Source organism: Marmota marmota, unplaced genomic scaffold, assembly GCF_001458135.2.
Source record: "Marmota marmota marmota unplaced genomic scaffold, marMar, whole genome shotgun sequence".
NCBI lineage: Eukaryota > Metazoa > Chordata > Mammalia > Rodentia > Sciuridae > Marmota > Marmota marmota.
The window spans coordinates 48,043,389-48,058,148 of NW_026000005.1; the positions used below are offsets into that span (position 1 = coordinate 48,043,389).

Genomic DNA, 14,760 nt, shown 5'->3' on the forward strand with positions numbered 1-14,760 from the left:
ACCCCCCGCCAAAAAAAAGTAGTGACATGCAATGTTTATAAAAGAGCAATAAAATAAGTCCTCACATACTTTGCCAACAAGGTTATTAATTTAGTAGGACTTGTTAGGAAAACAATTTGGCAATATGTAGCATCAAATCTTTAAAGAGCTCATGCCTTTTGAGTTAGTAATTCCACCTTTGTTTTGTGTGTATATATGGTATTGCGAATTAAACCCAGGGTTGCTCTACCACTGAGCTTCATTCCCAAGTTCCTGAAGTACGAGACTAACCTGAAGGAGGGAAAGGTAGGTATGGTAAGCGATATTTTAGTCTGAAAAGGTTAGGATGGAGATGTTGGGTTTATTTGGAGATGATCTTGCTAAATTACAGGTTGGCCTCAAACTTGAGATCCTCCTGCTTCAGCTTCCTGAGTTGCTGGGAATACAGTGTATGCCACCACTCCCAGATAGAAGGTTTTATATTTAAGTACTAATTGTAAGAACAAAAAAATTTTAAATAAGCTAAATTTCCAATACTGGGAATATAGGTGAATTAAACAGCAGTTAATCATCACCTTGGATATAACTACTTCTGGGTTTTATAATCAGGTTAAAATGTTAACTATAAAAAGGATGAAATGAAATTTTTACATATAATTGATTTTAATTTTATTTAGAAATATTTATAGGAAGAAATATCTACCTATAAAATATTTATAGGTAGGATTCTGGGAAAGTTCTCTATTCTTTTTATGACTATATTTCCCCAATTCCCCACAATGAGAATATAACACCTTTGTATTCAGAACGATAACTGTTATTATAAAATGTCTATTTAGAGGCAAAATCTTACCGGAAGAGGAAGTTTTCCTTCAATTAAAAGCAATGTGTCTCCAGAACATATCCTAAGCTCTTGCAGTGTTGCATCCTGGGAACACAGAAATTCTTTTTTGTCACTTAAGACTTCTGAGAGGAATAAACACACCATAGGCTCTTTTTTTTTTTTTTAAACCTCTATTACATTTTCAAGAAATAAATAAGTGAATAACAAAGTAGATACTGAAGACAAAGGAAGTAAGCTAGGACTACAAAAGCAGAATGGCATTACATATTAAATTGTGGCATGTAAACCCTTAAGTATCTTCAAAGGGTTGAGGATAGGGAGACAACCGAGATGGGTGAGGACAGACTTGACTTGTGCCCCATGAGATTTTAATCATACCTAAAATTGTGTGGGGGATTTGGAAAGCTAGATGGCTCCAGAGAAGAGGATTTCTTATGAAGAAAAGAACAAGGGCAGAGTCAAAACTGACAATAACCATGGTTTGTTTCAGCAAAGAGCTGAGAAACTGACCTCTGAGTGGGAAGTACCAGTTGAAGAAAAAATGGGAAAGTGGAAAAGTGGGCACCAACCGAAGGGATGTGGAACAAAAATAAAGGCGGCACTCAAGACCAAGGTGGTTGAAATGCCTGGGCCCAGGGAAGCCGTGTAGAGAAGAGGCAAAGGGTGGCTTGAAATGGGAGCCAGCAGGAAAATGGCCAAGGAAGGGCTGGAAAGGCTGGCAGGTTCCTGAAGTATGAGACTAACCTGAAGGAGGGAAAGGTAGGTATGCTAAGCGATAGTTTAGTCTGAAAAGGTTAGGATGGGAAATAAAGGGCAAATCTAGGAGATGACAGTTTTGAGGGAAATGACTTTAATATTAGATGAATTGTTTGATACCCACTGGGAAATAATTATTCAGATAGTGAATAATTCACTATTTGAATCAATATTCTGATATCCAAACCAAGACTCAAAGGAGGCTTCTCTTGATCTTGTCTTATCAACTGTTTGGGCAGAGTATTCCAGAGGAAGCCCCAGCACCCCTGCCCTCGACTGTTCAATGCAGCTATTAGTGAACAGCAGGCAGGTGAAGGCTGGAAAGGGGCAGCTGACCACAGTGTTTCTGGGAAGAAGCTTCACTTGGCCTCCTTCCAAGGCCCTGGGTTTGGACTGGGAGGTTTGGTGCTATTTGGGCGAACAATAAGAAGCTTAACAAGATTCAAACTATCCTGTGATAAAACTATTCCTAAACTTACCCTAAGAGTTTGGCTGCACCCAGAGTTTGGACCACTACCAAGTGATTGTCTGGTAAGATGAATTCTACCATCATTTACTTACAGAGAAACACTGAGATTAAAATATGAAGGGGTCAAAAATTCAGTGTGGGCTGGGAATGTGGCTCAGTGATAAGAGTGCATACTTTGCATGTGTGAGGCCTTGGGTTCAAACTCCAGTACTGCCCCCGCACCCAGAGTGTGCTTTAGATGCTTTCATGAGCTCCAGTGTCCTCTGCTCTCTGAAGTGCTCTGTTTCCTGGTGGAGCACTGGTCTAGGACATGCTCTCTCACCAGCAGGGCCGATCACGGATGTCAGAAACACCTCCACCTAGCCCAGACTTGCTCTGTATCAGAAAAACTAGTCAAAGAAAGGGAAAATAGATCTTGCTTAGCTTTTTGTTTCCTAAAAAAGAGTGAAAGTTTTCTCTAGAAATTTTTTTATATGAGTCGGGCGGGAAGGAGAAATCCTGTATGAAACGCAATCATCTTCAGAGCAGAAGGTATGGAAATCCTCTTACTTCTCCACATAATGGCTCCCCAGCTTCATAGCACCAGTCCATTTTTCTTAAATGCCACGCATCTCCTATGAAGAAATCAATATTAGGATGAAAAACCCCAGAGAGTATGTTTTAAGAATTCAGTAGGAATAACCATTCTGGATAAATGAATGTCAAATGGGGCTTAATCTGCTAATAATCATTAGTTTTTAAAATGATCTCTTCAAGAGCATAAAAAGTTGTGTTTTCCTGCTCAATTTGGTTAATTTGCTTTCTTTTTCACCAAGAACCTGTGAATAAAAACAACATATTCATATATGTATTTGTGACTAAAAACACTTGCTTCTATTATACAATATTTACTTTGTACCCTTACTCTTTTCATGTATACATATATACAGATCATATATCACTATACATATAGACATACATATACATAAGTATCAAATCTCTTGTAAAAACAATTTTTTAATTGTCAATGGACTTTTATTTTTATTTATTTATATGTGGTGCTGAGAATTGAACCCAGTACCTCACACATGCTAGGCAAGTGCTCCACCACTAAGCCACAACCCCAGCACTAAAGATGATTTTTGTCATAGCTGAAGTATATGCTAAAATTGCTCAGCAACTGCAATTGTACAAGAAAATTCCTCCTCTTAGCAGTTAATCAAACAACACAGCACTAGAACTTTCTGAAGAGTATCTGAATGAAACTGATGTGAAAGAAAATGTATAAATGTTAAATAGACTTAAATCAGATCTCTCTCTTTTTCAGTGCACTTGTTTGCTGCTCACTCCCCAAACGAGAACTTTTTTTGAATGGGGAAAAAGTTGAATGGGGCAAAAATTAGAAACCCTGGTTATTACAAACAAACAAAAACCGCAGCTATTATTTGATGAGCAAGATGCTGTAGCACCAAAACCATCTAATGGGCAAAGGAATAAACACAAAGTTCTTACTCATCTCCACCAGCCGGTCTCTGAACCCCTGCAGCACACTTTTTTGTAGATCCTTTTTAACCATTAGTTTTAAATTCAGAAAGATTTGTATCAATTTCAAATTAATTTAAGTACCTTATAAAATTACTAGTCAGTTAAAAGTGAGCACTATTAGTCCACAACATAGCAGGTGGGAAGAACCTGGACCTTGAGAGCAGAGGCCTAGCTATTGGCTGGGGAACTCTGGCAAGCCATTTAAGCCTTCACAGCCTGTTTCCTTGTCTGTGAAATGGGAACGGGTGACCATCCCCCACCTGGGAGGGCTACTGCTGAGATTCAGTGAGATTCAATGAGACACTGCCTGTGTACTTCTATAGGACAGCCCTATATCCAGAGCACGTGAACATCCCTTCCAGATAACACACTGGTGCCAACTTCAATGGTGTCTGAGGGACAAACTGTTCTAATAAAAGCAGCATGATTCCTCATCAAGCTCAGTGACATGACTGCACCCAGGAAGCTGCTTAAGTTACTCTGGATTAATTTTTTCCATTCACATTCCATTCCCTAGTCTATTATACACATATATTGACATGAAATAGATGCACTGAAATTCTGAATCAATAAGACTAAAAATGTTTCAGTGGAACTAGATGTGGATAACTCCAGGTGGTGTAAATCTTAGCTTGCTTTCTTTTACATCCTTGCTGGATTCTATCTAGGCTAACCCTAAAACTACTTTTCTTTTAGTTTGTAAATAGAACCAGGAGAATTCATTATGAACACACAGAAATTTAAATTTTTTTTTTCTGCAGTCTATAAAACTTTTTTTCCACAATCTTTATGAAAAAGAAAGTTTGAAAAGTTTTTATTAGGCTTATAGATAATTGTTTGAAGTAAAGAATGTGGATAAGATTATGTCATCATGATAAATAACTTACCTGGCAGACTAGATTTCTCAAGCATTATCTTTAAACACTAAAAAAAAAAAAAAGTTAGTTTTTGTTTCTGAATTATAGTATAAGAAGAAACACCCTTTTTGAACCCTGGGCCTTAAGTCTGATTATATTCATTATTCTTGGATAGACAAAGGCACATAGAATTAAGATGATCGACAAGCCAACTCTCTTTCCTAGGAGCTGGGAGGGGGTCAGTTCAGGGAGGAGAAACATTTCCTGGTGTTTCCAACCAGGACTCAGCTCCAAGTTTCATTTACTGCCTTCAGTGTCTCTGCCACGACTTCCTTCCCATGAGGATTAATAGTGTGATTTGATCAAATTATTGATAAGGCTGATTTCACAGATACATAATAACCTCTGAATCCTATAAAAGGAGATTGACCTTTATTTAGAAGCCATTAAACACAAATGATCACACATAAACTCACAAGGAAAGAATTGTGTAAGTTGTGCCCTCATGGTACAATGCAAAAATGTGAAAATATGAACAAAAGTTTTAATAGAACAACTTTCTAACTTTTTGAGGGAAAAACATTCCAAAGTAAATCTTGGGTCAAAGAGTAAATAAAATTGTGTTTATACTACCCTAGAGCAAAAGGAAATAAAAATAAGGATGGTCACTCTTGTACTGCTCAGAATAAGAAAACAGTGGCCATTAATCAAAATATCTATTAATGGGTGAACATTTAAAAAATGAAGATATATCTTAGCAGTTCAAAGAATAAAACAGATTCATATGTCGTATTAGATGTTTAAAATATTTTAAATGAACTTCAAAAGGTCTAGTATGTGCATGAGGCATGATACACACAAAGTGAGTTCTTCATTCCTTTATGTACCCTGGCATGTGCTCTGGGAGGACACCTCTATTGATAAGCACATGTCAGGTCATCTCAGTGCCTTCTATATAAGGGAGGTGGTGATCAGCAGAGACTTTTAACCCCCTGAAGTTCAAAAACTGGGAATAAATTTATAGTTAGTTGTATAAGTATGTGTTTACAGGTTATTTAGAAAACAATGCCAATGATATAACACAATAGTTAAAGCATGGGTGACGGGGACAAAGCTATATTCAAAGAAAACTGCAGCCTTAAAGGCTTTCCTTAAGGGATGAAAACAAAAGAACATTCATCTTAACTGTGTTCCAGGCAGGGGACCCAAACTTAAGGGCTTTGGAGGAAAGCAAGGAGGCCAGCAGTGGGGTAGGGGCTAGAGTTTTGAAAACAAAACAGTAAATCACTCAATTTCCTTATAAAAATGGACCCTGGGAGGTTCAAGGCTAGAAGCAAGGAGATCAGTTAAGAACCTGTGGAACAGTGCAGATGAGTGACAGTGGTGTGCTCGACAGGGACACAGCGGTAGAGGGAGCGAGATGTGGCCAGATCCTAGCAGCATTCTGATGGCAGAACCAACAGAAGGTCCTGAAAAACTGGATGTGAAGTAAGACAAGGAGAATCAAGGGGGCATAAAGGTTTTGGCCAGAGCAAATAGGAAATTGGAGCTGCCATTAGCTGAAGAAGAGAAAAACATGTGTGGAAGACATTTCAGGAGGCCAGGAGTCCTGCTGGGGATGTGCTCTAGTTTGGATTTCAGACAGCCTAGGTGGCAGCTGGATTCTCTGGGGCTAGAGGGGCCCAGTCCAAGTATATCTGTAGCTGAATGCTCAAAAGGCAAGGGGGAGAGGGGGAAAGAACAAGCTGAGAAAGGTGGGCTGGTGGACTGGAAGGAAAACCTGAAGAGCTTTAACTTCTCAGTTCGTTAACTTCCCAGAAGACAGACAAAAACTCCTAGTAGAGCCAGCAACAGCGTGGAGTGCTGGGAGCAGACAGGATGCACGCAGCAGGGTGAGAACAGACTGGATGCTCATGGATGGGCGCAGCAGTGAGGGGGCCCCCTGAAGCCTGAGGAAGAGCTACATGGAACCCCAGTGGGGCTGAGAGAGCACAGGAAGAAAAGGATGTGTGTCACTCTTCAGAATAGTTTTGTGGTTTCTTTGAAATGAAAAAATACATGTTAATAAAGGCCAATAAAAGCTGGATGTGGTGGCACATGCCTGTAATCCCAGTCACTCCGGAGGCTGAGGCAGGAGGATCCCAAGTTCAAAACAGCCTCAGCAACAGAGCGAGACTTTGTCTCAAAATAAAAAAATAAAAAGGGCTGGGAATGTGGCTCAGTGATTAAGCACCCTGGGTTCAATCCCCAGTACGTACATACAGACACACAAAAGGCCAACGAAAAATTTGGAACATATTTACAGTCTAGAATAAGGGTAAAAAATGTTTTATCATGGAAAATTTCAACTGCATGCAGAGACTAGTAAAATGATCCTCCTCAAGTACTCATGATTTCAATTATTGCCATGTCCAGTCTTGTTTACATCCACCTCCTGTCCTTCCCCCAGATTCTTCTTCTTTTTTTTTTTTTTTGTACTAGGGACTGAAGCCTAGGGTGCTTAACCACTGAGCCATATCCCCATTCCTTTTTTAAAAAAATATTTATTTTTTAGTTGTAGGTGGACACAATATCTTTATTTCATTTTTATGTGGTGCTAAGGATCGAACTTAGTGCCTCACGCATGCTAGACGAGCGCTCTACCACTGAGCCACAACCGCAGCCCTCCATTCCTTTTTATTTTTTGAGATAGGGTCTCACTAAGTTGCCCAGGCTGGCCTTGAACTTGTGATCCTCCTGTCTCAGCCTTTTGAGCTGATGGGATTACAGGTGTGTGCAACTGTATTCGGCTTCCCTAGATTCTTTAAAAGTAAATGCCACTGTCATTATGTACAATTATAATGCACCAATAAAAAAATGGGGAAAAAATAAAACCAAATGCCTGATAACATATTATTTCATCTATAGTTAGCATGCATTTCTGAAATATAAGGATTCTTTTAAAAATATAAACCTTAAGTGATTAACGTCTTCAGAACTTAAAAGTTTTTCAAATTAAGGATTTGTAAATAACAACAAATACCCAGTTCAAATTTCCCTACTTTCTCTTTAGTTATTATAAAGGGTTTTCTTTTGTTTTTTGTTGTTTTTGTTTGAACCAAGGTCCAAATAAAATCCACACATTTGCAATGGGGTGCTATTTGTCTGAACCTCCTTTAGCCTATAGGTACCCTCAGACCCTGCAATTTATTTGTTGAGAAGAGTTTTCCAATCTGGATTCTGCTGGCTGCAGGCCTGTGGTGCATTAAACCTCTCCTATTCCTTATAAATTGGTAGTCAGGCTGGGCATGGTGGTGCACGCATATTGAGACTAGAGGACTACAAGTTCAAGTATAACTTAGCAAGGCCCTAAGCGACTTAGTGAGACCCTGTCTCAAAACAAAAATAAAAAGGGCTGGGGATGTGACTCAGTGGTTAAATGCCCCTGGGTTCAATCCCCAGTACAATAAATAAATAAATATGTGGGGGCTGGGGTTGTGGCTCAGTGGTAAAGCGCTCGCCTAGCACATGCAAGGCCCTGGGTTCGATCCTCAGCACCACATAAAAATAAATAAAATAAAGGTATTGTGTCCAATTACAACTAAAAAAAAATATATTAAAAACAATATAAAAATAAAAAAAAATTGGTGGTCAGATCCAGTAGCTCAATAAGACGCATAGGTTGTTTTTTTTTTTAATATATTTTTTTTGTAGTTGCAGATGGACAAAATGCCTTTATTTAATTTGTTTATTTGTAATGTGGTGCTGAGGATTAAACCCAGTGCCTCACGCATGCTAGGTAAGCACTCTGCCACTGAGCTACAGCCCCAGCCCTTTTTTTGTTTTTGTAAGGGTATCCTAGAGCTTCTAGAGTGTCTAAGAGCTGCACTTCTTTGGGTTATTCTCAGTGTTTAAAGATCATTGTCTTGATCTATTAATTAGAAATTGAAAAACTGATGCTCTAAAATTCCTTCTTCTTTATTAGCTGGAATATGTTCTATATAGAAAAATATTATATAGTGAGCCACCTTGAGGTATAATTTACAGAGGAAAAATGAGATAAATGCTTATTTCTCTCCTCTTTTACCCATGGTAGGTACCAATGAATATTTCCTGTTATGGTCATTATGAGCCTGCCCATAGATTTTATGTGTGTGGTATCAAGATTTTACATATGTAGATAGGGAATATATATGAATTTTACATTCATACACAGACAAGGGATGAGGGGTTTTAATTTTTAAAAAAAATCCATTTCTACATATTCCAAATTTCTATAATAATTTTACCTAGTATACACTTTAATTATTATTCTCCCTAATGTTCAAACTGTCTCATCTTAAATGACTAGACTCCTAAGTCTCTTTGATAATTCCAATAAATCTTTATTAGTAGCTTCATTGCTTTCTGTGATGACAACATGTTCCAGGTTTAGCTCACACATTTTGTGACTAGGGCTACAGAACCAGCCCTTAATTCAAGGTGCCTGGTTCCTTTTAGTATGAAATGGTACTTTGCAATCATAATCTGGGTGCTAGGGCTGTTTTGTTTCTAAGCTATGTCAGGGCACAGAGCCAGAAAGAAAACAAAACAAACAATTTTTAAAAAGTAAAAATAGGTGAAGTTTATTCAGACTCTTTTAATTCAAATTTAGGAGTAGAGGTTTTTATTTAACCACACTTATTTTTATCTGTGTCTTTGTTTTACAATAACAAAAGTCCCAGTTCTTGTATTGGTATCCCAGTGATACCAATACAATTATTCATGTTCTATCATACTCATTCATATATATAATTCACATCTGTGTATGTGTCATTATGTGTGTATATAAAGTAAAAACACCAGGGGCTGGGGCTGTAGCTCAGTGGTAGAGCGCTTGCCTTGCATGTGTGAGACACTGGGTTCGATCCTCAGCACCACATAAAAATAAATAAATAAAGCAATTGTGTCTGTCTACAACTAAAAAAGAAAGGAAAAAAAAAAAAAAAGTGAAAACACCAGAAGAAAATATACTGAAATGTTAGTATTAGTGGGATAAGAAATATGAGGAATTTTGTTTTAATCAATTTCTGCATTCCCCAAATTTCTATAATAAGTATTACTGATATTTAGATAAGGAAAAAAAAAAAACAGTAGAAACAATCTAACTTAAACATCCCAGCTGGCTTGCCAATTAATTTTCAAGCTCTCTGAACCACCCCTCTAGTGAACACACATAATTCTTACAAGTACATTATGTAAACCTCATCTTAGGACCTAGCGCAGGATACCACTCCCCATACCAAATACTGAGTGTCCCAAACCAAAAAGTAAAATTACTTACATCTTTCACAGACAATGTTTCTTCTACTATGACCTCCATCTCTGTCCCAGGTTGAATATTAGTCCCCCAAGCAAAAAACAGGAACAGCTAAGAGCAAGCCAGAAGTATAGATGCAATTTAACCTGAACTTAAAAATCGTATGATTGCATTATTCACTTCCCCCAAAAGCCCAGGGCCCATGAAACATTAATAAAAACTCAGTTCTGTGGATGTAGCTCAGTGGTAAAGCACTGCCTAGCATGCATGAGTTCATCCCCAGTACTGCAAAGACAAACAAATCAAAATGAAAACCCTCAAGTTATGTAAAACAAGACTGTGCTGAGACATTTAATGTCATAGGCTGCCTTGATACAGGATATTAACAATAAGGATATCATTATGACTTCTGGGCTATAATAAAAGTTTATTAACTAGGTAGGGCTTCTGGCAACATTACCTGATAGCATTTTACACAGAAAATGAACACTGATAAAGATGAGGGGGAAGGGAGGCTACTATAACTGTTACATTATTGCAGAGAGTAATTTTAAATCCAAAATCAATATATTGTATTCCATTAAATAAAAAAACGCTGACTGCTAAGACTCATCATTTTCTGTTCCGATAAAAACAAAAACAAAAAACCACACCACAACAATGCCAGCAGAACTGCAGAATGCCACTGACACAGGAGCCTCCTAATTTTATAGGTGTTAACATGCGGGGGGAAAGTGCATCTCAGAATTTATGAAACAAAGTGGCTGGAACTGGTGGCCATTCAACCTTAAACATCCCCTTTAAACATAAAATTTTTACAGAGAAAGAACCTTATAAATATACTTTCACATAACATTTTTTATTTAAACACAGGAAACTATATGGATATACTCCTAAAGCAGTAAGAACAATAACAACAAAAAACTTTTAGGTAACACCAGTATTACTGGAGTAGGTTACTAGTTACAAATCCAGACATTCTGATGAGGGAAGGGGGATACCTAAAGGTATCTTACTGTACCTGAGAGGAAGTTGGTGCTTTTCCAAGACACAGTCCCAAAGAACTCCCCATCTTCACTTCTGCTTCCTTCAAAGTGGAACCATCTGGCACTATAAAGAATTTTGAGAAAATGATGATGTTCTGAATTCCCATGTCTCAGCAAAATATTACATCAAAGTAGATAGTCTTTGAAAATTAAGAAGGTCAAGAAAGAGGCTAGGGTGTAGCTCGGTGGTAGAGTACATGCTTAGCATTAGTGAGGCCCTGGGTTTAATCCTCAGCATCACCACACCAGTAATGAATTTTCACATTACCCCCACCACTCAAGAATATTAAAAAAGAAGTAAAAAGTTGCACTTCATGCAAAAAAATTATACAGATAATGGCTATGTTTAATTTTCAATTTTCATACTTTATTATTATCTGTATAATACTAAGAAGTTGAAAGTATTTAAAACTTATACTTAATGGACTAACTTCTTCCATGTTTCAAGTGGCAGTGAGAACCAAATAATGATAGGCTCATCCATAACTAAATCACCAATCTAATGAAAGGTGTTAGGTGAGAACCAAAGACTCTGTTCCATACAGTATAACAATAAAAGCAGGAATGACCCACCGAAAACTGAAAAAATAAGACTAGAAAGAGATAATGAGATCCAAACCATGACTAAAACAAGAACCAGAGCATCAGAAAGTGTTTCATTTCAGAGAACAAAAATGTTAAGGTTTTCTTAACACATGGATAAGATGCCTCGATGAAAGTAATTTAAGAGTAGCAGGGGGTTAGGTGTGAGGCTCAGTGGCAGACTGCTTGCCTAGCATGTGCAAGGCTCTGGGTTGAATGCCCACACCACCCTCCACCAGAACAAAAGAAAAAAGAAATAAGCAAAAAAGAGAGCATTAGGTATTGGAAGCCATTGCTTAGGGGAAGACAGAGACAAGGATGGAATGAGTTGATGTCAGCTACCAACAGTGGATGAAAGCTACCAATAAGACTAACCTGGACAAAGGAGCTTCCCGTTTCTATCAATAGGTCTCAAACAGCTGTTCTCAGCTATAAATAAAAATAAGCATGTTATTCACCAAAGAGAGATGCTCTTTGCTAGTGTTAATTAGCAGAAATCTAAAATAGAATAAAAAACCCAAATTAAAAAAAAAAAAAAGAACAAAAGACCCCCACATTTGGGCAGCCTTCACTCTGCACAGCAGTTTGGACTATAGAAACACACAATAGAATTGTGCATCCATTTTAATAATCAGTGGAAATGTTCCGATGGGTCTACGACTTAAAAATCTGCCAAAACTTTTAAAACTCTTTGTTGGTTATACATGTAGAGAAAAGAAAAAAAAAAAATAGCAAAGCTAACACTTATACATTTATTTACAATATCAGAAACTTTTTTTTTTTTTTGATATCAGAAACTTTTGAGGACTGAAACGCTTTGTCTCTGCAGCAGTGCCAGCAGGGCTGGCTCCTCACTGGAGAGCACAGAGAAACCCCAAGAAGGCAGCCTGCTGGGTGTGTGATAAGAAAGCAGAAGAGTGGATTGCAGTGAGGTCCAGGGTGAGCAGCGGTCAGGTTATGCAGGTTCCCGTGGGCTGCGTTAAGGAATTGACCCATGTGCAAGGGAAGCACGACAGGGCCCTGAGCACAGGAGTGACAAGGTCTAGCTCACAGGTTTAAGAGAATCACTTGCTACATGAGCAAGAGTAGAAGGGGGAGACCAGCTACAGGACAAGGTAACGAAGCATTCATTTTAATAAAATGTATACTTTTTATGAACTTTACCAAGGTATTATAATTTACCTACAATAAAACATCCATTTTAAGTGTAGAGTTCATAGAGTTTGATAAATATATAAACATTCAGCAAAACCAGCAAACCGAGATAAAATCTCTATCACCCCCAAAATTCCACTGTGTCACACTTCAGTCAATCCCTTGTCTGCCTTCTGTGGCTATGACTTAAATTTTCTTTTTCTAAAATTTCACATTCCTGGAATCATACAGAATGTACTTTTCTACGTTTACTTTCTTTCATATAATGACTGGAGATTCACACATATTTTGCATGTGGCAGAACTTGGAGTTTGCCGCTTTTCAGACATGAATAGCACCCCACCAACTGGCAATACCACAATTTGTCTATCTAGTCACCTGCTCATGCACATCTGGATTGTGGCCAGTTTTTGGTTATGGACATTTGTCTTTGTAAAAATGTTTAATTTTTCTTCACATTCACTAGAATGGCTATAATAAAAAGATAACTACAAATATTGGCAAGGGTATGAAGAAACTGCAATACTGACACGCTGCTATTGGGAACGCACAGGTTCAGGCACTTGGGAAAATCATTTGGCAGTTTTCGTAAAAAGTTAAACATAAATTTCCCAGGCGTTCTAATCCTGTGCATCTACCTGAGAGAACTGAAAATAAATAGCCAAAGACTTACATGCAAATGTTTACAGCAGTATTCCAAATGTCCATCAACTGGTGAATAAACAAATAAAATGTGGTATGTCCATACAGTTGACCACTAGCCAGCAATAAAAAGAAATAAACTATTTATAAATGCTAAATAATGGGCAAACTTCAAAAATAGTATGGTAAGTAAGAGAAGTCACACACAAAGATTGTATGGTTCTATTTGTATGAAATGTCAAGAAAATCAAGTCTGAAGAGATGGAAAGTGGATTAGTCACTGGATACGGGCTCAGAATACAAATGGGCATAAGAGATCTTTTTGGGGTGACAGAAATGTTTTAAAATGGAATTGGTAGGGCTGGAGTTGTGACTCAGTGGTAGAGTGCTTGCTTAGCACGTGCGAGGTCCTGGGTTCGATCTTTAGCACCACATAAAAATAAATAAATAAAATGAAGGTATTGTGCCCAACAACTAAAAAATAAATATTAAAAAAACTGAATTGGTGTACAACTCTATACATTTACTGATAATTACTGAATTACACATGAGTGAATTTTAGCCAGGCACAATGGTGTATACCTCTAATCCCAGCAACTTTGTAGGCTAAGGCAGAAGAATCATGAGTTTAAGGCTAGCCCAGCAACTTAGTAATACCCTATCTCAAAATAAAAAATAAAAAGGCTGGGGTAAATAGAGTGCTTCTGGATTCAATTCCTAGCACCAAAAAAAAAAAAAAAAAGAAAAGAAAAAAAAGAAAAAGAAAAAAAGAAAAGTGAATATTTTGTATATAAATTATATCTCAATAAAGTTGTTAAACATGATGTGGAGTGAATAGTAAGGTTGCAGAATGTTGTATTCAGTATGACAAATCTGTCTATATATATGTATACACACATATGTATTTATAATATATGGTACAATATGTATAAATGTCTATATACACACCCAAATCAAAAATACTGGTTGTATCTGGGGAGGGAAGGAGAATAGGTCTGAGAAGGAGAACACGAAGGACTTTATAATGTTTCAAACAAAAACAAACATATGACAAAATGTTAACATTTGTCCATTTTGGGTGGTAGGTGCATGAGATTTTCCTAAATTATTTTTGTACTTTCCCATATATTTTTCAACAAAAAATCCAAACTAAATTAAACCAAAAACCAAAAGCAAATGTAAATGATTACCTAGTTCCTTCATTAATTTTAATTCCTTTATGGCTTTAATTCGAATATCAAACACCACCTAAAATAGAGAAATAAACTAATGAATATGTATAAGTTGAACAGGAGGAGATGACAATGAAGACCAGCAGCATGTGCACACCTACATCAGTTGAGACATGAACCACCTGGCACGTATTTTTCCAACTTGAAAAAAGCTTTTTCCCATCTCTGAAATTCTACAAGATCAATAGCAAAAGCTCAGAATAAATCTTTTTTTAAAAATTTTAAATGTTTAAAATTAGTTCCTTTTAGTCAGAATAGATCTTAGTAATTTTTACTAAAATGGTGCTAACTGGGACAAAAAGGACTAAAGAAACATAGCTGAAAAGCAGGAAGCCACTCACCTTTCTGATCAAAGCCAAAAAAAACAAACGAACAAAAAAAAAAAAAAAAAAAAAA

At 37.2% G+C, this 14,760-nt stretch overlaps 1 protein-coding gene across 21 annotated transcripts in view; it reads right to left on the reverse strand.

The window, feature by feature from the left end:
* The window catches only part of Usp40 (ubiquitin specific peptidase 40), a 66,840-nt gene that overhangs the window by 14,192 nt on the left and 37,888 nt on the right, over positions 1-14,760 (reverse strand). For 20 of the 21 annotated variants that reach the window (XR_007349548.1, XR_007349552.1, XR_007349553.1 and 17 more), the window contains 7 exons: positions 14,323-14,380; positions 11,711-11,764; positions 10,729-10,817; positions 9,732-9,818; positions 4,460-4,496; positions 2,598-2,662; positions 833-907 (listed from right to left, as the gene is read on the reverse strand). Coding sequence is in view for 15 of the 21 variants with exons in the window: in XM_048808760.1 (XP_048664717.1) it covers positions 833-907; positions 2,598-2,662; positions 4,460-4,496; positions 9,732-9,818; positions 10,729-10,817; positions 11,711-11,764; positions 14,323-14,380 (465 nt within the window). In the remaining 6 variants the exon portion in view is untranslated. The remainder of the gene's footprint in view (positions 1-832; positions 908-2,597; positions 2,663-4,459; positions 4,497-9,731; positions 9,819-10,728; positions 10,818-11,710; positions 11,765-14,322; positions 14,381-14,760) is intronic. The other variant, XM_048808757.1, reaches the window with a different exon arrangement.